Source organism: Lissotriton vulgaris, chromosome 1_2 (genome assembly GCF_964263255.1).
Source record: "Lissotriton vulgaris chromosome 1_2, aLisVul1.2, whole genome shotgun sequence".
Lineage (NCBI taxonomy): Eukaryota > Metazoa > Chordata > Amphibia > Caudata > Salamandridae > Lissotriton > Lissotriton vulgaris.
In genome coordinates this window covers 98579037-98600840 of record NC_141686.1, presented here as the reverse complement: position 1 = coordinate 98600840, position 21804 = coordinate 98579037, and the positions used below count along the sequence as shown (strand labels likewise).

Here is a 21804-nt window from a genome sequence, read left to right as displayed (position 1 = left end):
TGCATCACGCACGGTGGCGGATGTGGTCTCTGCAGTGGGACCTGAAGTTTCAGTGGGCCCAGCATCAGGGCAACCTGTCCGACCATGTCCTGATCTCGGAGGGCACTGCAAGACCGCTGCAGTGGTGGCTCACAGACCGCGATTGGGTCAACGACAGATCCCTCTCCCTTCCCCAACCGGAGCACGTAGTTGTGACGGACGCGACCCTCCAGGGCTGGGGTGGCCACTTGGGAGAGGCGGAGATCAGAGGCCTCTGGTCTCCGGCGGAGTCCCGGCTCCATATCAACCTTTTGGAGCTGCGGGCGATTCGTCTGGCACTGAAGGCATTCCTCCCGTCTGTCCGAGGGAGTGTAGTGCAGGTGTTCACGGACAACACCACCGCTATGTGGTACTGCAACAAACAGGGCGGGGTGGGGTCGTGGACCCTCTGCCAGGAGGCTCTGCGCCTCTGGCAATGGCTGGAACATCAGGGCGTGACTCTGATGGTTCAACACCTGGCAGGTTCTCTGAACGCCAGGGCGGACAAACTCAGCCGCCGGTGCATGATGGATCACGAATGGGGTCTGAACTCTGACGTGGCGCAAGGTCTCTTTCAGCAGTGGGGGGAGCCTTGGTTAGATCGATTCGCCACCGATGAGAACGCGCAATGTCATCAGTTCTGCGCGTTGGAATTTCCAAGGCGGCACTCGCTCGGAGACGCTTTTCGTCGCGAGTGGAGTTGCGGTCTGTTGTACGCCTTTCCGCCTATACCACTTCTGCCCAGAGTGCTGAAGAAGATCAAGAGCGACCGGGCACAAGTCATCCTTGTGGCTCTGGACTGGGCACAAAGGTACTGGTATCCCGAGCTACTCAGTATGTCAGTCGATCCCCCGGTTCGCCTGCCTCTTCAGGAGTACCTTCTGTCGCAGCAGCAGGGGACGGTCCTCCACCCGAACCTGTCCAGTCTCCACCTCCATGCTTGGAGATTGAGCGGCGACAGTTGAGGCCATTTGATTTGCCTCCTGAAGTCTGTAACATCATTCTGGCAGCCAGGCGTCCCTCCACAAAGTCGGTATACGCCTGCAGGTGGAATAGATTTGTGGCATGGTGCACAGCAAAGGCTGTGGATCCCCTTAATGCCCCTCTTTCTGAGGTTCTCCTCTTTCTTCTCTCTCTTGCCCAGCAGGGCTCTGCTCTGGGCACTGTCAAGGGCTATCTCTCAGCTCTTTCAGCCTTTCTGAGGCTGCCTGATCAACCTTGTTTGTTCAAGTCCCCAATCGTTAATCGATTCCAGAAGGGCATCACTCATAAGTTCCCTCCTGTTCCCTTCGTGATGCCTCAGTGGGACTTGAACCTGGTTCTTACATTTCTGATGTGCGCTCCCTTTGAGCCACTTCACAACTGTCCTCTTCGCCTTCTCTCTTTGAAGACTGCCTTCCTGGTAGCCATCACCTCTGCCAGGAGAGTGAGTGAGCCTCCTTTCCTTTCAGTCCATCCGGACAAGGTTGTGTTACGAACGAGGCCCTCCTTCCTACCCATGGTAGTCACGGCCTTCCACATTGGGCAGTCCATCACCTTGCCCACCTTCTTTCCGCCTCCTCACCCCTCGAGAGAGGAAGAGAGGCTCCACCGTCTGGACCCAAAACGTGCACTCTCATTTTATTTGAATCGCACACAACAGTTCCGGGTGGATGATCAACTCTTTGTTGGATACGCGGGCGCTAAGAATGGGAAAGCGGTGCATAAGCGGACCATCACCCGGTGGATCATCTTGTGCATCCAGGCGTGTTACTCCTTGGCTAAGAAGGAACTACCCTGTTGGGCTGAGGGCTCATTCCACTCGAGCCACAGTCACTACAACTGCCTTGGGCCGAGGTCTGCCCTTGCAGGACATTTGCCAGGCGGCTACGTGGACCTCGCTGCACACGTTTGCGCGACATTATTGCCTGGACAGTCAAGTCCGGAGGGATGGCTAATTTGGCCGTTCCGTCCTCCAGGACTTTCTGGTGTGATTATTGGTTCGCAGACCCACCACCACGTGGTTGGTATTGCTGGGGTATCTATTCTAAGGTAAGGAATCTATCACTAACGTGTCTCTTTCAGATGCACAAGTTACTACTTGTGTAACGATATATCTGTAAGAGACATTAGTTAGTGATAGATTCCTTACCGACCCACCCATCCTCCCCGTTCTGCGAACCCATATCTAGGGTTACGGTCATCCCCTTTCAGGGCCCTAGTTTCATGGCACCAGTGTTGGTTTTTGGCATGGCTCTGCGCTTATGGCGCGGAAAAGCTGTGTCTAAGAACTGACGTCAGCACGCGGAGGTGGCGTTAAAGTACTCCGACGACGTCATCACGGCGCCGACAATGGATGCGGAGCCGCTGACGACGGCTACCGACGCGCAAGGGTACTGCTACGCAAAAGTTTCCGGATCTAGTCTGACGCCTGGGGATATTCTAAGGTAAGGAATCTATCACTAACTAATGTCTCTTATAGATATATCGTTACACAAGTAGTAGCTTGGGCATACATATATATATGTGTGTGTATATATATATATATATATATATATATATATATATATATATATATCCTTATAACTAGGGCTGAGTAAAAAAGCACTGCAGGGATATGTCGAAAAATAAGAATGATGACAAACATACTACAAAATATTATTTTAATTGGAGGATCCTCACTCAAAAGATCACTTCAAAAATGTCTAACTGGGGGACTGAGTACATCTCATAGTAATGGAGATTCTGAGATGCTTTAGTGCCCTGGTTCAGAAAATGCTCACATTATGGCATTCTCCTAAGGAAGGGATTCATTGAGGCCAGTGTTGGCCGTTTGTAAGGAGTAAATCCAAAATACTTCTCTTTTGTGCCTCAATGTGTCAATATTGCCATTCTTGCTGCAATGAATGTGTCAACCATTTAACCGCAGTGGTTTTTCCGCCACGGTTTCGGCGTTCTAAAGGGTGGGCGGGGCTGCATCGGCCGTTGGCAACACTGGGGAGCACGGAAGGGGTTATGCATTCAAGGAACGACTGGACAACAACGCACACAACAGCAAGGAACTCTTCAACATCGTTAAAGAGCTCTCCAACCCCAACGCCGGAAACAACGACATCACCCTTTCGCAAGACCTCTGCAACTCCCTCGCCTCCTACTTCCACAACAAGATCGCGGACATACACAACAGCTTCAGCTCTCAACCGACGCACACCACGACCGAACCACCGCCCCCCACCACCACCCTCCGCGCCTGGACCCCGATCAGCACCGAAGACACCGTCCGCACGATGAACTCCATCCACTCCGGATCTCCGACCGACCCTTGCCCTCACCACGTCTTCAACAAGGCCGACGCTGTCATTGCACCCCACCTGCGGGACATCATCAACACCTCCTTGAACACCGCTACCTTCCCAGAGAGCTGGAAGCACGCCAAACTCAGCGCCCTACTAAAGAAGCCATCAGCCGACCCCACCGACCTCAAGAACTACCGACCCATCTCGCTGCTCTCGTTTCCCTGCAAAAGTCATCGAGAAGACTGTCAACAAGCAGCTGGCCGCCTTCCTCGAGACGAACAGATCCCTCGACCTCTCGCAGTCTGGCTTCCGGGCCAACCACAGCACCAAGACCGCCCTGATCGCAGCAACCAATGACATCCGAGCCCTGCTCGACAACGGAGAAACAGCGGCCCTCATCCTCCTAGAACTCTCCGCGGCCTTCGACTCTGTCTGCCACCGTACCCTAGTACAGCGCCTCAGCAACGTCGGAATCCAGGAGAAGACACTGGAGTGGATTGTAGGAGAGTAGGGTCTCCAATCCTATGATCACCCCAGATTTTTGCTTTTTGCTTCACTGGTTTACGACTTCCCTGGCTGTGGGCCTGCTAACCAGACCCACAGCATAGCTGTTCTCTCACTAATTTGACACGTGTACCTTAGGTGCATTTACCAATTGGTACTGGGCCACCTTATCAGTCCCTGTACCCAGGGCATAGGTGTACCCAGGGCCTACCAGGGGCTGCAGCATGTATTATGCCACCCCTGGCTGGCCATCTAAATCTGACACAACTGGCTGCACGACAGCTGGGGCAAGGTGGTGTAATCACCCTTTGCTTTAGATATAGTATACCTACATCTAACCCTAAAATGGACACATGTATTCCTATCAGTCACTCCTATGGCAGGCCTTAACAATCCTGAAGGCAGAGTTCTTGGAATTATGTGAGATGGTGCTCTGGCATGAGCTGAGCCCGTTTGCAGCTTGGGGAACCAAGTCCTAATTGCTGTTCCATGATATCTGAAAGAAACACGTTAGTGTTAGATTCCTTACCTTAGAATAACCCCAGGCGTCAGTCTGGATCCGGAAACTTTTGCGTAGCAGTACCCCTGCGCGTCGGTAGGCGTCGTCTGCAGGCGTCCCCTGCGGCTCCGCGTCCGTCGTCGGCGTCGTGCGCCGTGATGACGTCGCTGGAGTATATAGACGCCGCCTCCGCGCGCTGACGTCAGTTCTTCTTTTTTCCGCGCCAGCAAGCGCAGATCCGAAGAGCAGTACTCCGGTCTTTTGACCAACTTTGTTCAACTCTATATCTCTTTTGGTGCCTGGTAGGATGCCCGGTTTCAAGAATTGTGACGGGTGTGACCGCACGATGTCGGTCACGGACCATCACCGACTCTGTCGCCGGTGCCTGGGCCCCGACCACGACGTGGACGCCTGCGTCGACTGCCGGGCTCTCACTACCAAGGCTAGACGGGAGCGGTCCCGCAAGCTGCTTGAGCTCCGGGTGTCGGCCCCGCGTCGGGAACGGTCTCGGTCCGGCCGGAGGTCCAGGGAGCGTTCGAGGGAGCGGTCGCGGAGCCGCGCCGAGCGCTCCGGAAGTCGTCACCATTCGTCGGGCTCATCAGGTAAGAAACACAAGAAGTCGGGGCGTCGTCATCGTACCCCCGACTCCCCCCGACGCTCGCGTCACGACGCGGCCGGGGGTTCGGGTGACCCCAACTCCGCGGCTCCGCGTGAGTCGCCGGCGCGGCCTGCTCCATACCCTCCGGTCCCTGGGCACGGTGCGACGCCTGAGGATATTGAGGCGTTCCTCATGGCCATGAGGTCGCTCAGTTCTCCGACGGGGCCTACGGCGCCTTCGGGCCCAGTGCTACCGTCTGGGGGCCCTAGCGGGTCGGGTGTCCCTGGCTCGACGCCATCGGGTGCTCCGGGCCCGGTGCCGCCGACGGCTCCGACCCCGGCGCCGCAAGGGCCTTCGGGGTCGACGCCGGCTGGCCTGCCGGCTGGTTCGGCGCCGATTCCATCGGGGTTACCCCCGACGCCGCCCCCGCGCGGCGCCGGTTCTCCTGTGCCGGCTTCGGCCGGCGCCGGGGCTCCGGGGCTCCGGCGCCGGCTCCGGGCGGCGCCGTCCCCATTCCCTCCCCGAATCCGGACGCGGAGTCGGACCGGCGTCGATCAACGCCGGGCTCGACGCCGATGGGGCCTGTGAACCCCGAGGAGCCGGTCTACATTGTTGACTCCGAGTATGGAGATGATGAAGAGTACGGGGAAGGTTGGGAGGGGTCTGAGGACCCTCTGTCACGTGAGTGCCTGTATGACCCGGACTGGACAGGTGATTTGGGGGATGCCAGTGGTCTGGACGACTCTCCTAACCCTGGTTTTATCTCTCCTCCTTCTGTGGAGTCGGTGGAGGGAGCTGCATATTCAGTGGTGCTGATGAGGGCTGCCAAGGCCTTACACCTTGAGCTCCCCGTCGCGGCCGTGAGGCCTAACATCCTCACTGAGGTCTTCAAACCGCAGTCATGCCCACAGGAGCCTCTGCTGCCGTTTAACGAAGCCTTGTCAGACGTTCTGTTGGGCACGTGGTCCAGGCCCGCTTCAGGTTCGCCTGTTGATCGGAACGTGGCCAGACGCCACCGTCCTTGTCCGGACGACCCCAAATTCCTGTCCGCCCATCCCACTCCCGAGAGTCTGGTGATCCAGGCCTCTACCTCCCAGTCCGCATTCCCGTCGGCCCCGCCCGATCGGGAATCCAAGAGGTATGACCAGTATGGCAAGAAGGTCTTCTCGTCCCTGAGTCTGGGACTGCGGTCTTGCAACACCGCATGCCTCTTGGGCCGCTACACCCACTCTGTGTGGGACACGGTCGCGGAAGTGCTGCCAGAATGCCCCATGGAGGTGCGGGCGAAGCTCGGCAAGGCTGTGGCTGAGGGCCGAGACGCAGCTAAATATTCCATACGGTGTGGTCTTGATACGACCGACTCGCTGGGCAGAGCTATGTCAACGACGGTGGCGATTCGTCGCCACGCCTGGCTGAGATCCGCCAACTTTTCGACCGATGTCCAAAATGCCTTGATGGACATGCCGTTCGATGGCTGTCGCCTCTTTGGTGAAAAGGCGGACCACGCGCTGGAACGCTTCAAGGACTCCAGGGTCACGGCCAAGTCCTTGGGTCTTTCGACCCAGCGCCAGCAAACGGGTTTGTTTCGCTCCTTTCGTGGCCAAGGAAGGGGCGCCCCCACACGTGCTGCCAGCCACGCGCCGCAACAGTCCTTTCAACGCGGTGGCGGCCGTGGAAACCGCCGTGTCGGCGGTCGGGGTCAACGGCGGGGTCAGGCCACACCTCCCCCGCAGCATCTGCCTCCAAATCCTCCTAGTCTGTGCTTTCGGCCCCATGTGACGCCAGTGGGTGGCAGGGTTCGCCATCACCACGCTCACTGGCGCTCAATTACGTCGGACAGGTGGGTGCTGCAACTCGTCCGAAGGGGCTACTCCCTCCCCTTCGAGACCACTCCTCCAGCCATGCCACCGCAGAACCACCGTGTGTCGGGGGACCACTTGACGCTTCTGCAGGAGGAAGTTACGGCCCTCTTGGCCAAGGGGGCCATCGAGCGCGTTCCTGGGCCAGAAGTGGGGCGTGGTTGCTATTCCCACTACTTTCTGGTACCCAAGAAGGACAAGGGGGGCCTACGTCCTATCTTGGATCTACGGAACGTCAACGGCTTCCTCCGGAAGGAGAAGTTCAAGATGTTGACATTGGCTCAGGTCTTGGCTGCTCTAGACCCGCAAGACTGGATGGTAGCGTTGGACTTGCAGGATGCGTATTTTCACATCCCCGTCCTGCCGGCCCACCGGCGTTACCTGCGGTTCACGGTAGGCCAGGAGCACTTTCAGTTTATCGTGCTCCCCTTCGGCCTTACCAGCGCCCCACGGGTATTCACAAAGGTGATGGCGGTGGTCGCAGCCCATCTGCACAGGTTAGGGGTTTCAGTCTTCCCCTACCTAGACGACTGGTTGTTGAAGGCGGGCTTGCCCCAGACAGTCGTCCACCACCTTCAGATGACGGCAGACCTCTTGCACGACCTGGGGTTCTCCATCAATGTGCCGAAATCACACCTGTGTCCCTCTCAAAAGCTCCTTTTTATCGGAGCAGTTCTGGACTCGGCGCAGTTTCGGGTTTATCCTCCGGAACGGCGGGTCCGGGATATACAGGCTTTGATTCCCATCTTTCAGCCGCTATCCCGGGTTTCGGTCAGGTTGACGCTGCGGCTGCTGGGGCTGATGGCCTCCTGCATCCTTCTGGTGCATCACGCCCGGTGGCGGATGCGGGCTCTGCAGTGGGACCTGAAGTTTCAGTGGGCCCAGCATCAGGGCAACTTGTCCGACCACGTCTTGATCTCGGAGGGCACTGCGAGACAACTGCAGTGGTGGCTTACGGACCGCGATTGGGTCAGAGGCAGATCCCTCTCCCTTCCCCAACCGGAGCACGTTGTCGTGACGGACGCGTCCCTCCAGGGCTGGGGTGGCCACTTGGGAGAGGCAGAGATCAGAGGCATCTGGTCTCCGGCGGAGTCCCGGCTCCATATCAACTTGTTGGAGCTGCGGGCGATTCGTCTAGCACTGAAGGCATTCCTCCCCTTTGTCAACGGGAGTGTAGTGCAGTTGTTCACCGACAACACCACCGCCATGTGGTACTGCAACAAACAGGGCGGAGTGGGGTCGTGGACCCTTTGCCAGGAGGCTCTGCGCCTCTGGCAGTGGCTGGAACGTCAGGGCGTGACTTTGACGGTTCAACACCTGGCAGGTTCTCTGAACGCCAGGGCGGACGAACTCAGCCGTCGGTGCTCGATGGATCACGAATGGCGTCTGAACTCGGAAGTGGCGCAAGGCCTCTTTCTGCAATGGGGAGAGCCTTGGTTAGATCTATTCGCCACAGAAGAGAGCGCGCAATGTCATCAGTTCTGCGCGTTGGAGTTTCCAAGACGGCACTCGCACGGCGACGCCTTTCGGCGCGAGTGGAGTTGCGGTCTGTTATACGCCTTTCCGCCTATACCACTTCTGCCCAGAGTGCTGAAGAAGATCAGGCGCGACCGGGCCCAAGTTATCCTTGTGGCTCCGGACTGGGCTCGAAGGTACTGGTATCCCGAGCTACTCAGCATGTCAGTCGGTCCCCCGATCCGCCTGCCCCTTCAGGAGGACCTTCTGTCGCAGCAGCAGGGGACGGTCCTCCACCCGAACCTGTCCAGTCTCCACCTCCATGCTTGGAGATTGAGCGGCGGCAGTTGAGGCCATTTGACTTGCCTCCTGAAGTCTGTGATGTAATTCTGGCAGCCAGGCGTCCCTCCACAAAGTCGGTATACGCCTGTCGGTGGAACAGATTTGTGGCATGGTGCACAGCAAAGGCTGTGGATCCTCTTTCTGCCCCTCTTTCAGAGGTTCTTCTGTTTCTGCTTTCTCTTGCCCAGCAGGGCTCTGCTCTGGGCACTATCAAGGGCTACCTTTCGGCCCTTTCCGCCTTTCTGAGGCTTCCTGATCAGCCTTCTTTGTTCAAGTCCCCAATTGTAACGAGATTCTTGAAGGGCATCACACACATGTATCCTCCTGTTCCGTTTGTGATGCCTCAGTGGGACTTGAACCTGGTTTTAACCTTTTTGATGTGTGCTCCCTTTGAGCCCCTTCATTCTTGTCCTCTCCGTCTTCTGACTTTAAAGACGGCTTTCCTGGTTGCCATCACCTCTGCCAGGAGAGTGAGTGAGCTCCAGGCTCTTTCTGTCCAACCTCCTTTCCTGTCCATTCATCCAGACAAGGTGGTTCTTAGGACTAGACCTTCTTTCCTGCCCAAAGTAGTTTCTGCTTTTCACATCGGGCAGTCCATTACTCTCCCTTCCTTCTTCCCGCCTCCGCATCCTTCAAAGGATGAAGAGCGGCTCCATCGTCTGGACCCAAAACGTGCGCTTTCATTCTATATGGATCGCACACGCCAGTTCCGGGTGGATGACCAACTGTTTGTTGGCTACGTGGGTGCGAAGAAGGGACGGGCGGTGTGTAAACGAACCATCTCTCGGTGGGTCGTTCTGTGCATCAAAGCGTGCTACTCTTTGGCTCGGAAGGAGTCTCCTGTTGGGCTGAGGGCCCATTCCACTCGGGCCACGGCGGCTACTCCTGCCCTGGGCTGGGGAGTCCCCTTGCAGGACATTTGCCAGGCGGCTACGTGGGCCTCGCTGCACACCTTTGCGAGGCACTACTGCCTGGACAGTCCAGTCCGGAGGGATGGCTTCTTTGGCCGTTCTGTCCTCCAGGACTTTCTGGTGTAGGAATGTATTGGTTCGCAGACCCACCACCGGGGTTGGTATTGCTGGGGTATCTATTCTAAGGTAAGGAATCTAACACTAACGTGTTTCTTTCAGATGAACAAGTTACTTACCTTCGGTAACGATATATCTGTAAGAAACATTAGTTAGTGTTAGATTCCTTACCGAACCCACCCATCCTCCCCGTTCTGCGAACTGATACCTAGGGTTAAGGACATCCCTTTCAGGGCCCTAGTTTCAAACGGCACCAGTGTTGGTTCTCTCATGGCTCTGCGTTTTCTGGCGCGGAAAAGCTGTGTACAAAGAACTGACGTCAGCGCGCGGAGGCGGCGTCTATATACTCCAGCGACGTCATCACAGCGCACGACGCCGACGATGGACGCGGAGCCGCAGGGGACGCCTGCAGACGACGCCTATCGACGCGCAGGGCTACTGCTACGCAAAAGTTTCCGGATCCAGACTGACGCCTGGGGATATTCTAAGGTAAGGAATCTAACACTAACTAATGTTTCTTACAGATATATCGTTACCGAAGGTAAGTAACTTGTTCAACGTGTACCATATACTCTTAAGTGCATTATAATCCTCGCGGTTATTTGCCAACTCTGGTATCGCTTTATCAAAACATGTCGAGTAAGGTGTCATACGAATTGGAATACTAACCCCTCGCCAATTCTGGCGACGGGGTTAGCATTCCACCCTTCTCGAGGGACACGACATGTATGTAACTGTGAACCACGGTTAAAGTTAACTCGAGCCTCAGCATCACAAAATGGATGCTGCCACCACAGACACAAGTACGACCTCCTGCTGGGAGTCCTTCCAGCGAGGAGAGCTTGGACAAAGGGTTTCCTGTCAGGGGCGGTGCTAGCACCATCCCAGACAGGGTTTTGTGTATCCCAGGTAGCCAGGGCTGAGAGGAAGGTGACTGCAAGTGGCACCCCGGTGCTCACTGGCATATGCCGGCTTGAACCAGTTCCAGGGGCACACCAGCCCCTGAGCTGGGGAAAGTCCGGACAGGGGTGTAACCACCCCCCTTCCTGGTCCCACCCATGGGCAGGACCTAGTCGTTTGCCAGCCCCTTTTCTTAGTATAAAGATAGGAGCGGGCCCCCTTCCCAAATTAGACAATTCTGAATCTTGATGACTTTCCACGAAAGAACTCTTGAACCTTTCTGAAGACTCTCCCTTGTGGCTAAGGAGTAGCCACCCTGCACCAGCGGGCACCATCTAAGCGCATGCGGTTTGCTGCACGTCCATCCTCCGGATCAAGACTGCCCAGCTCGACGAGACCCGGATTCCCTGGCCCCTCTGACCTCTACCTGCATCATCAGCCACGCTGAGATTCGTGGGTGTGACGAGACCTCGAGGGACCGGCCATCTTCAAGACTGCACGACGCTTATCCAGCACGACCGCCGAGGGATCCTCGAGTGAGTGCTTTGGGGTTTAAGAAGCCCTAACCCTGAGCAGCTCCAGCACCGAAGTCCAGCCCCCCAGCATCCACGAGATCTGCGTGGGGCCCTTCTGCTCTTTGCTGCTCACCGCGTTGTCCGGCTACTTGCCTGCTGGCTTGTGGCCCTCTTGACAATGAACCACGACACTTCCATCGCTGGTCTGGTTGCTCCAGACTGGCCCTTGCTCCCCTCCAACAGAGGAGCACCCCGAACCCTCCTGGTCCACTCCAGATGCCATTTTGAGTCCACCGCGTGGGCTTGCATTTGCCAAGAGTTGTTGCCCCAATCCTGGGTCCAGCATTGCCGACAGCAGATACCTTCGTGGGACAGCTCGCACCTCCATCCTGGTCGCCGACAACGCCTCCTGGTCCGAGAGACTGCAGAGCCCAGTGTCGCCCACTCACCTGGTCGAGGTGACTTCATCCGGTGCCATCCTGGTGCCCATCTGATCACTGGCTAGTGATTAAGAACTGAGTCCCCTCTGCTTTCAGGTCGTCTCCATCTTCGATCCAGGCTTGGATCACATCGAACTTCATCACTGGTCGCCTGCCAGCAACTTCTTCTTTCAGGGTCCATAGACTGTAACGAGGATTCCCGACGTCTTTTGAACCCTATGCAGCCGCTGTCCCTGGGCTAGGTAACTTGAGCATTTCGGTGCTCCAACGTAGGTTCACTATCTAAGTGTCCAGATCCTTTTTCGTTTTCAGCCTAACTAGTCGGATTCGTCCGATAACACTAACTTAACGAAATCTAGCATCCATAGACTTTGTCCCGCATCCCGCGTGAGAGTGCACACTCTGCACCCGATCTCCCTAGGCCTCCTGCTCCTAACCTGAAGGTTCTGTAGTGTAGTCCTAGCGATCCTAAAACCTCTGGATCCAGTTACTTACCTGCTAGTATTTCGCATTCCACTTTTGTAGTATATGGTTTTTCGTGCCCCTCGGGCATTTGTGTAAATTGTGCAACTTGAACTATTTTCTCAAGAGTTTTGTTGTGTGCTTAGCTCCCTGACTCATAAAGAGATCAGGGTAGACTTGTTATAAATAAATATCCTTTTATTTTCATAATAACTTGTGTGGTGTCCTTTCACTTGGTGTTCAAGGGGTATATGTGATGGTATAACAGCTGGCTTAACACGCCCTCTAGAGTTTAGCCTAAAGACTGCTTTTGTCCATGCTACTAGGATAGCTGGTCTATAAGGTTGACTTACAACCAATCATCAATAAGGGTCGTTGGAATGATACATAGTGATCACCAGAATAGTGAGCACTGCATATCAGGCCAACTTCTCACATGGATCATCTCCTTCCTCGCCGGAAGGACACAGAGAGTCCGCCTCCCACCGTTCAGATCAGAAGCCACCAAAGTCATCTGCGGCGTTCCTCAAGGCTCCTCGCTCAGCCCAACCCTCTTCAACGTCTACATGAGTCCCCTCGCCGCCATCGCACGCCAGCACAACCTCAACATCATCTCCTACGCCGACGACACCCAGCTGATCCTCTCCCTCACCAACGACCCCGCCACCGCCAGAGCCAACCTACACGAAGGGATGAAAGAGGTAGCCGAATGGATGAAGAACAGCCGCCTGAAACTGAACTCGGACAAGACGGAAGTCCTCATCCTGGGATACTCACCCTCCGCCTGGGACGACTCCTGGTGGCCCCCCGCCCTAGGCAGCGCACCCAAACCAACAGACCACGCACGCAACCTGGGCTTCATCCTGGACTCCTCCCTCTCAATGACCAGACAAGTCAACGCCGTCTCCTCGTCGTGCTTCAACATCCAACGTATGCTACGCAAGATCTTCCGGTGGATCCCCACCGAGACCAGGAAGACTGTCACCCAGGCCCTCGTCACCAGCCGACTGGACTACGGCAACTCCCTCTACGCCGGAACCACCGCCACACTCAAGAAGAGACTCCAGCGGATCCAGAACTCTTAAGAACGACTCATCCTGGACATCCCCCGTCGCAACCACATCTCCGGAAACCTGAGAGACCTGCACTGGCTCCCGGTCAACAAGAGAATCACCTTCCGTCTCCTCACCCACGCACACAAAGCCCTGCACAACCAAGGCCCAGGATACCTCAACAGCCGCCTCAACTTCTACGCTCCCAAACGCCAGCTTCGTTCGACAGGCCACGCCCTCGCCGCCGTCCCCCGCATCCGATGAGCCACCACAGGGGGAAGGTCCTTCTCCTACCTCGCCGCCAAGAATTGGAACTCCCTCCCGACCCACCTCCGCCTGACCCAGGACCACCTCGCCTTCAGGAAGCAGCTCAAGACCTGGCTGTTCGAGCAGTAGCGGACCCCCCCTCCCCTAGCGCCTTGAGACCATTCAGGTGAGTAGTGCGCTATACAAATGCTCTGATTGATTGATGATCCTGTACTGAATGTTGCTGTTCATGCCAGTGTGTGACCAAGGGAGCACCTACCCGCTTATTGTGGATGGCAGATTTATGCTTGCTAAACCTCACTCTAAGTTCCCTGCTGATTTCGCCAACACAGCCCTTTTTGCACAGACAAAGCATGAGGTATATCACGTTGGTGGTTCTACATTGTCATTTCCTTAAATAGGATCATCCAGTGATACGTATTGGATCATGAATGGCAGTTACATCTGGTGGTGGTGCGGTATGTCTTCCGCCAACGGGGAGAACACTGACTCAATCGTTTTGCCACTGCCAAGAACATGGAAGAAGCCTGTTGAGACTCATGCCTCATAGAGGGGAGCACGGGATTCCTGTATGCCTCTTTTCCACTTCCTCTTCTGTCCAGAGTTCTGAAGAAGATCAAGAACGACCTGGGCCAAGTCATCCCAGTGCCGGACTGGGCCAGGAGAGTGCATTACCTGTAACGTCTGGGCATGAGCATCTGTCCTCTGATCCCCCTGCCACTTTGGGGGTGTCTCAGCATCAGAGCAGGGTCTTGTACACAAGCTTGCTCATTCTACACTTACTAAGCTTGGAGATTGAACAAGCTGCAGCCGACTACATTTGACCTTCCTACTGTAGAAGTGGAGATCTTCCTGGTGGCCAGGTGCCCTTCTATGAAGATCTGGCACATGGATACATTTGTGGCTGGTTTAGCACCTGTAACATGGACCCATTGAATGCCTAACGGTCTGATATCTTGTTGTTTGTTTGGTCTTTACCCCAGCAAGTATTTGCAGTGCGAACAGTTAAAGGTTATCAATCAGCCTTTTTGTGTTTGCCAGCCTAACCGTCCTTATTCAAATCACCTACGGATGCGGTTTAATCCACATGTTTTCTTCTAACCTATTTGTGATGCCACTGTGGGATCTCAATTTGGGTCTTACTTTGTGCACGAGTGCTTCTTTTGTGCCATTGCACAGCTGTCCTCTATGCCTACTGACCCTGAAGGCTGTCTATCTCATCACAATAAGTTCAGCTCGTCACATGAGTGAACATCAAACTTTCTTTCCAGCCACATAAGACCACCTTCTGTCGGGAGAAACTAGTGCTGAGAACAAAAGTTGTCTTTCTACCGAAAGCTGCGACTCCCTTTCGTGTTGGACAGTCCATCACTCTTCTGACGTACCTTGCTCCACCTCACCCCTCAAATGAGGGAGACAATCTATTGTTTAGACTCCAAAAGAACGCTCTGTGTTTACATCGATCTTACTAAAGACCATTAGGTGGACGATCATATTCTTGTAGGGCAAGGCTGTGCAGAAAAGGACTTTGTCCAGGTGGATAGTCCCTTGCATTAAGATCTGCTACACTTTTCCCAAGAAGGAGCCTCCAGAAGAAATGATGGCCCATTCCACCAAGTTCAAGCCTGCAACTAATACGTTAGTAAACAGAGTGCCTGACCTGGATGTTTGTCAGGCTGCAGTGTGGACTTCAGTCCCAACGTTTACGAAGCATTACTGTCTTGACAGCCAGGCCTAAAAACAAGGCCATTTTGGCTGTTTGCTCTGGCAGGATTTTTGGCCTGAGTCATTCCACAGACCTATCACTGGGTGTGATACTGCTTTGGTAGCTGTTCACACGGTGAGTAATCTGCAGTTAGAAGTGTCCGTCAGAAGTAACAAGTTAGTTACCTTTGGTAACGCTCTTTCTGGTGGGTATGCTATCTAACTGCAGATCCCTGCCTACCTCCTCATTTTGTGAAATTGACTCTTTTTAACGTAATAAATAGTCCCAAATTTGAGACCTGCACACCAGCACAAATAATGGTTGTTTTCACCTCTGCATTCAAGGGCTGGGACAGTATCAGGAAAAAAAACGGACTGCGTGCATGGTGGTTATATGCGGCTCCGATCATAGCTTCCGGAGCGGAGTCAATGCAGGCCTGCACACCACCACCAACCAGCGCCCAGTTGGTATGCTGAAAAACTTCCCACTTTCACTTTGGCACCTGGGATTATTCACAAGCTGAGTAATCTGCGATTAGAATATCCACCAGAAAGAGCTTTACTGAAGGTAAGTAACTTGTTAATTTTGCAGTAAAAGGACAAATGAATGGGTGTGGCAAGGTGGTGTAGTGTCTTTTTTTTTCTCCTGATTCTTCCCACCTCCCATTAGAGATGCCTGTGAAGTGAACTGCCATCTCCTCTATGAATTAATACTTCACAGTTTGCACCCTTTCAATGATAAAGCATCGCTTTCTCGTGCAATGCTATTAATACAAGATGAAATGAAGACTTTTGTTTATATCTCCCTGTGAACATTGATTTTGTAGTACTTGATTTATTTGGAGTGTATAATGCATGAATAATACAGAGATTTTTAATGAAAGCCCGCATATTGGACTTGAAAAACAGGGCAGTAACACCTATATTTAACTTGAGTACCTTCTCATGTTGGTATTGTAGATATCACCATAGGCTGTCACTAATTTGAAATGGTACGCAGACCCTAGCATCGCTTTCCATCCCACACTGCGCATGTACAGTTAACCTCATTTATTTATTCATGAATTACACTAGGAATGCCTTGCCCAGCGTTTTCCATGTGATTGCTCTTTGTCTGATATACAAGTGCGGCATTGTTAAAAGAAGTGAAAACCACCACGCGTGCCTCACTGATTATAGATGTTAGGATGAATTCCTCCCTGTAGTCTTTCAACTTCCTTCTCTCCTTGCCTTTTTTCCTCACTCCGGATTGTGCTTTTGTACTTGTGAGATATATCAAGTTCCAGAAGAAGTAAGTGACTAATTCTAAATGAATTACTGTACTGAAGTACCATGCAACAGCAGTTAGTTCTATAGTGCTGCAACAGAGCTTTGATGTACCATTGTGGGGAGGGAAGAGACTTTAATGCAAGAACAGATTGAAAATCAACTATAAAAAGAAACTTCCCACCCACCTTGACTTGTTTTTGTATTCATTTTGCTTCTTAAGGAAAATTCTACTGCAAACCTCACTACTGCTACAGACTGTCTGGCTATGGCCAGCGGAAGAGACCAGCTGCACCTTCTCATCTGGGAAAGGTAACAATCTGTGCTTTTACACAAATTGGTGTGTTTAGTAGTTTCACTGGAGAGTAAAACACAAGACATTTGTTATGTTGAGCAGCATTCCTAAAGTTTCATATAGCAGTCTCTAATTGTGTGCACCTAGCGGGCTCATTTAAAGACTCACTTGAATTAAACCTATTACTGACTAGTCTGCTTTTGGTAATCTAAAGCATTTGACAAGAACTATAGCTTTCCTTGACTCCCTGTTAAGGCGATTACTCAGCTTTATACGTGTGTCTGGTCTGCACAACAAGCATGATTTCATTCATAGTTAGGTACCTAGAAATAAGCATCACAATGTGCATAATACCAGCGGATCTGAAATGCACCCCATCAGACCGTGCATGCAATAAATATTGATTTTACACAGGCTATTGAACAATTATTCCTCTTGGCGCTTGGGGCATCCTCAAACCACAGATGTAGGAGAAATTACCTTTGCTACGTATTACATTATTCTTCCAGTCCCCTATTCTTTTGTTTTGTGTAGGCGGGCCTTTATTTGATTAGTATTACAAAGTTTTTACAGTGGATACACTTACACTGGCTCAAGCCTAGCCAATTACCAAGAGTTATTCAGACTTTTTTACTCTAATTTTTCTCAGTTACTGACTCTGCATGTGCTTTCTTTTTACAATGTTTTATATGTTAATTGTATGATATTATAATAATATTGTTGGCTCTAGACGTTCAGAGTACTTATCATAGCTTAAAACATGATCAAATTATGGAAAAGGAATGGTAACACACTTTCTCAGTGTTTCATTGTTCTCAGTCAACATACTTTCTAGGATTTTCTCTTGTCTCCAGAACTTTAGATTTTCTGAAGTGGTTGCCAGCACATCTTATCAAGAAATATACACTGAAATAGTGCCGTATACATTCCAGTTATGTTTGCCCCTCAGGCAAGCGAGGTATTTTATTTATTTATGTATTTATAAAGCGCCTGAATCACCCCAGAAGGGGTATCTCTGCGCTATGGAGGTGCTGCAGTAGGCCAAGAGAGGACATGCTAAAACAGAGCAGTTTTAAGGAGCCTTCTGAATTGGAGGTGATTGGGGTATCGCCGCAGATGGATATGGAGATGGTATCAGATTGAGACTTTCACATTCATGATCCTCTTTTTTTGTTTTGTCCTATTTTACAGGCCTACCTTCTATTGGAATGTATGCAGATTTTGCAAAATATGATCTCACTTCCATCCTATAACACGTTTCTTCGTTCATCCTCTGAGACATTTCCTCTTTGCTGCCACTAGAAGCAATGTCTCACACTATCATGTTCCTTAGCTTCTCTCTGAATGTTCTTTGATCTGTGCTGACTTGTTTGGTACCCCTCTTAGGTGGAATAGTTGTTTACTTTCGATTCATGGAATCAGGAACCACCAGCATTTATTGGTTTGTTCTTCTGTAGGCATTATGGAATATTTCTACCCAGTTGTCTCTGCATTATTAAAGCCTGGGTGAATTCTACCTGGCTCATGATTAGTCTCGAAAAAGCATTTTAGCAATAGGTAAAAACTGTTTAATAATGTTACCTCACTTTTCACCTAACCCTTGTGGTCATTTCTCATTTCCGGCAAGCAGTGTAAAGAGTTTAGGAATAGAAATAGATGCTCAACTAAATAGGATTGACCATGTCGCCAGTGTTGTCTTGATCTCAAACTTCAACGCCTAAATGGTAAGCGGTGTTATTAAAAGGCTCAATTTGTGGCTTTTAATGTCCTGTAGGGGATGGATGAGCATGGCTCCTACTGGCCACTTGACTCAGATGAGTGTTTTATTTTTGTGTTAATTTCCTCACTTTTATTCTACATAAACAGGATTGAGACCGTGAAGCACTCTTTTAAGGCAATCTTTAATATAGTTAAATCTGACTCATCTGGATGTGGCTAATTCAAAGAGTATCCACTCGCATGCTAGGTGTTACATACTGGCACTCTATTTGAAAGAAAAGATTGTCTTAATGTATCACTACTTTCAGGCTTCTTATGTAGCTACTACAGCTATTATGACACAGTGGGACTGCCCAAGCTTAAGAAAATGTACCCCTATTTCTATTTTAGAGATGTCTAATTTATTGAATGAATGTTCCTCTGGCTCTCCTACTGATCCTTGCCCATTCCCCATCTCACATTCTTAAACTTGGTGGCCCCACTTAAGTGTCCACGCTTTGTGCAGTATTAGTCTTTGATTCCTTCAGCGCTTGTACCTGATCAATTGAAATTGGCCTTTCTGGTCCCTATCCTGTGAAGGGCAAAAGGACCCAAATGTCCCTGCAAATTTTAGGCCCATTTCACTATTTCCAGCCTCTGTCAAAATGCTGGAGATGCCTAATAAGTCAGTTAACCCACTTCCTAGAATAGTACAACTTTCTGAACGTTTCATACTTGGTTTTCATGCACCTTATGAACACTGAATCCATTCTCTTCATGGTCTAGGTGCATCTAAAAATATCCTGAATAATGACGGCACTGCTACTCGTTTATTCATTACCTTATCAGCAGCCTTTGATGCTATCTCTCATCAATCATTTTATTGAGATTAGTGTTGATGGGTCCACTGTAGCGTGTCTCTAAAATGTTCTCGCTGATAGGTATCAAGCCATCAGACTCCCACCCTATTCGATACCGGTCCTGCTGGGCTGTGGGGTGCCACAGGTCTCGTTCCTGAGCTTTTCACTTTTTCAATCTTTGCATGGCTCCCCTGACAAAAGATATCCAGGGTTTTAGTCTCAATGTTTCGTCCTCATTGTTTTGTGGACAATACTCAACTGATAATATCTCTGACCAATGATGAGGTTTCACTCAACAAAGCATTAAGAAATGCCTCTTATCTGTAGCCTCTTGTATGAGTGAGAACCGCCTTAAATTTAACTTGTGTAAGGTCGAACTTCTTGTCTTGGGCCCAAACCATCACGCATGGAACAATGACTGGTAGCTCCCCTGCCCCTCTCCCTGTGGAGGTTGTACTCAATCCAGGCGTCACATGTGACACCCAACACTTTTAAATATCAGATCCAGGTTTTAAAATAGACTTGTTTTAGTATGTTAAAAACAGTTGTAAAATTCTAATTTTTTTGCCTCTTACAGCTAAGAAAACTGTAATTCATGCATTAATAACTTCTAGGTTCGATTACTAAAATAATCTAGTTTTAGGTCTACCTAAACCGTTTATTGGCCGACTCCAGTGAGTACAAAATTCAGCTATAAGGTTACTGCTTAGTATCCCTAGGTACTGTTTGGTATCTGCGAGACTGAAAGATCTGCATTGGCTAACTTTAGTGAACAGGATTCAGTTAAAAACTAATTCTTAGAGCTGAATTGTTTCGTTCTTCCAGTGTTAATAAACTCTTCTTTTTATGTTCCAGCTAGGTCCTTGTGATTAGCTAATTCTTTCACTATACAACTACTCAGATTTTGCCGTGTTTGGTGTGGCGGAAGCTGTGCTGCAGTGATAGGGCTACATCTAATTACCTACTATTTTTTTTTTTTTAAATCTTGAAACCCTGTTTTCAAATAAAGTATACAGCAGGATTGCATTTTTATGCCATTATCTGTTTCGGGTTCTTGATCCTCAGTTTTTTAGTCAATGTGTCGGCACCTAGAACTTGTTTTATGTGAATTTGTTGTGATATGCATATTCATGAATTCAAAATTCACCCATCAGTTACTTAAAAGAAAAACCTATCCATCTGATAGAGACATTTTAGTGATAGATTCCTTATCTTAGAATTTCCCCAGGCATCAGACTCGATCCGGAAAGTTTTTTGTCAGCAGTACCCATGCGCATCGGTAGGTGGTGATGTGCGGCTCCGCGTCCGTCGCTGGCCTCGTAAGCACTGAGATGACGTCATGGAGACTACTTAGGCGCCACTCATGCACGCTGACGCCAGTTCTTTCTTTTTCCGCGCCTTCAAGCACAGATCCGGTTAGAGCACGTACCCTAGCCTTTTTTGAGACTTTTGTCTCTACTTCTTTTGGGTATTTGACTCCTGGTGCCAGGTAGGGATGCCTGGGTTTAAATCCTGTGGGGCCTGTCGATGTATGATGTTGCTGGCCAACCCCCATGGCTTCTGTCTGGAGCACGACCATGACTCTTGGTCATGTTCCGACTGTCAGGCCATGGCTCCGAAGGCTTTGTGGGATCGGTCCCGAAAGCTGCTGGAGGCTAGGCAGTCGTCTCAGCGCCGTTCGAGGTCGAGGGGTCGCTCGAGGGACCGGCCGCGGAGCCATCATCATCGCTCCTCGTGGTCCAACTCTTCACCCTCAGAATCTGGTAAGAGACGTCACAAGAAAAAGTTGAAGAAGCGTGTTCGCTCTCCGATGTCCCCCCATCGGTCTCTGGATGCGGACGAGGGGGCCAGTGGTCCTTACCCTGCGGGTCCGTTGGAGCCTGGGAGTCCTGCGGCCTACCCACCTTATCCGAGTTCGTCAGCGAATCCGGCCCAGGTGCAAGATTTTCAGGCCATGGGCTCCCGCCGCCTGCCTGCTGACCCTTGCTTGCCGTCCGCACCGCCGCCGGCGCCGCAAGGCCCTCCGCCAACGTCTCCGGCCCCAGCACCTCAGGTTTCTCCGCCGGCGGCTCTGGTGCCCCCCTGCGGCTCCGTACCCGCCGCCTCCATGGGTTCCGTTTGTTCCACCGCCGCCCTGGCCCGAATTTCCGGCCAATTTTGCTCCGGCTTGGGACCCTAATTGGGACATGGCGCCGGACTGGCGCCATGCCCGGAGCCATTCCTGGTGCAGTTGGAGCACTTGTTTTCCCATGTGCCTCCCCCGCCGCTCCAGCCTGTACCACGGGCTGTGGAGGAGGGGGATGACTGGAAGGGGTCGGAAGACCCTCTTGCATGGCAGTGCGAGTGAGTAGATAACTCAGAGGATGCAGGCAGCCTTGACCTCTCCTCCGAGCCTGGATTTATGTCGCCTCCTGCCATTATGGAGGAGGGCGCCACGTATACCATAGTCCTCCGTAGAGCAGCTGAGGCTCTTGACCTTGATCTGCCTACTGTCACTCACAAGACCAACCTCCTTACTGAGGTGCTTCAGCCGGCGGCAAGTTCTATGGAACCTCTGCTCCCGTTTAATGAGGCCTTGATGGATGTGTTGATAGGCACCTCGTCTAGGCCAGCCACTGGGGATCCAGTGGATAAAAATGTGGATGGGCATCATCGCCCTGCACCGGGTGACCCGGCCTTTCTGACAAATCATTTCACTCCGGAGAGCCTGGCCATGCAGGCCTCCACTTCTCAGAGTGCGTTCCCTACCCCCCGTCGGATAAGGAAT

General features: G+C 51.8%; 1 protein-coding gene across 10 annotated transcripts in view; it reads left to right on the top strand.

Moving 5' to 3' along the window:
• Positions 1–21804, top strand: part of MICAL3 (microtubule associated monooxygenase, calponin and LIM domain containing 3) — a 2050293-nt gene that overhangs the window by 1136184 nt on the left and 892305 nt on the right. For all 10 annotated transcript variants that reach the window (XM_086952901.1, XM_086952911.1, XM_086952910.1 and 7 more), the window contains one exon: positions 16408–16496. In XM_086952901.1, coding sequence (XP_086809027.1) covers positions 16408–16496 — 89 coding nt within the window. The remainder of the gene's footprint in view (positions 1–16407; positions 16497–21804) is intronic.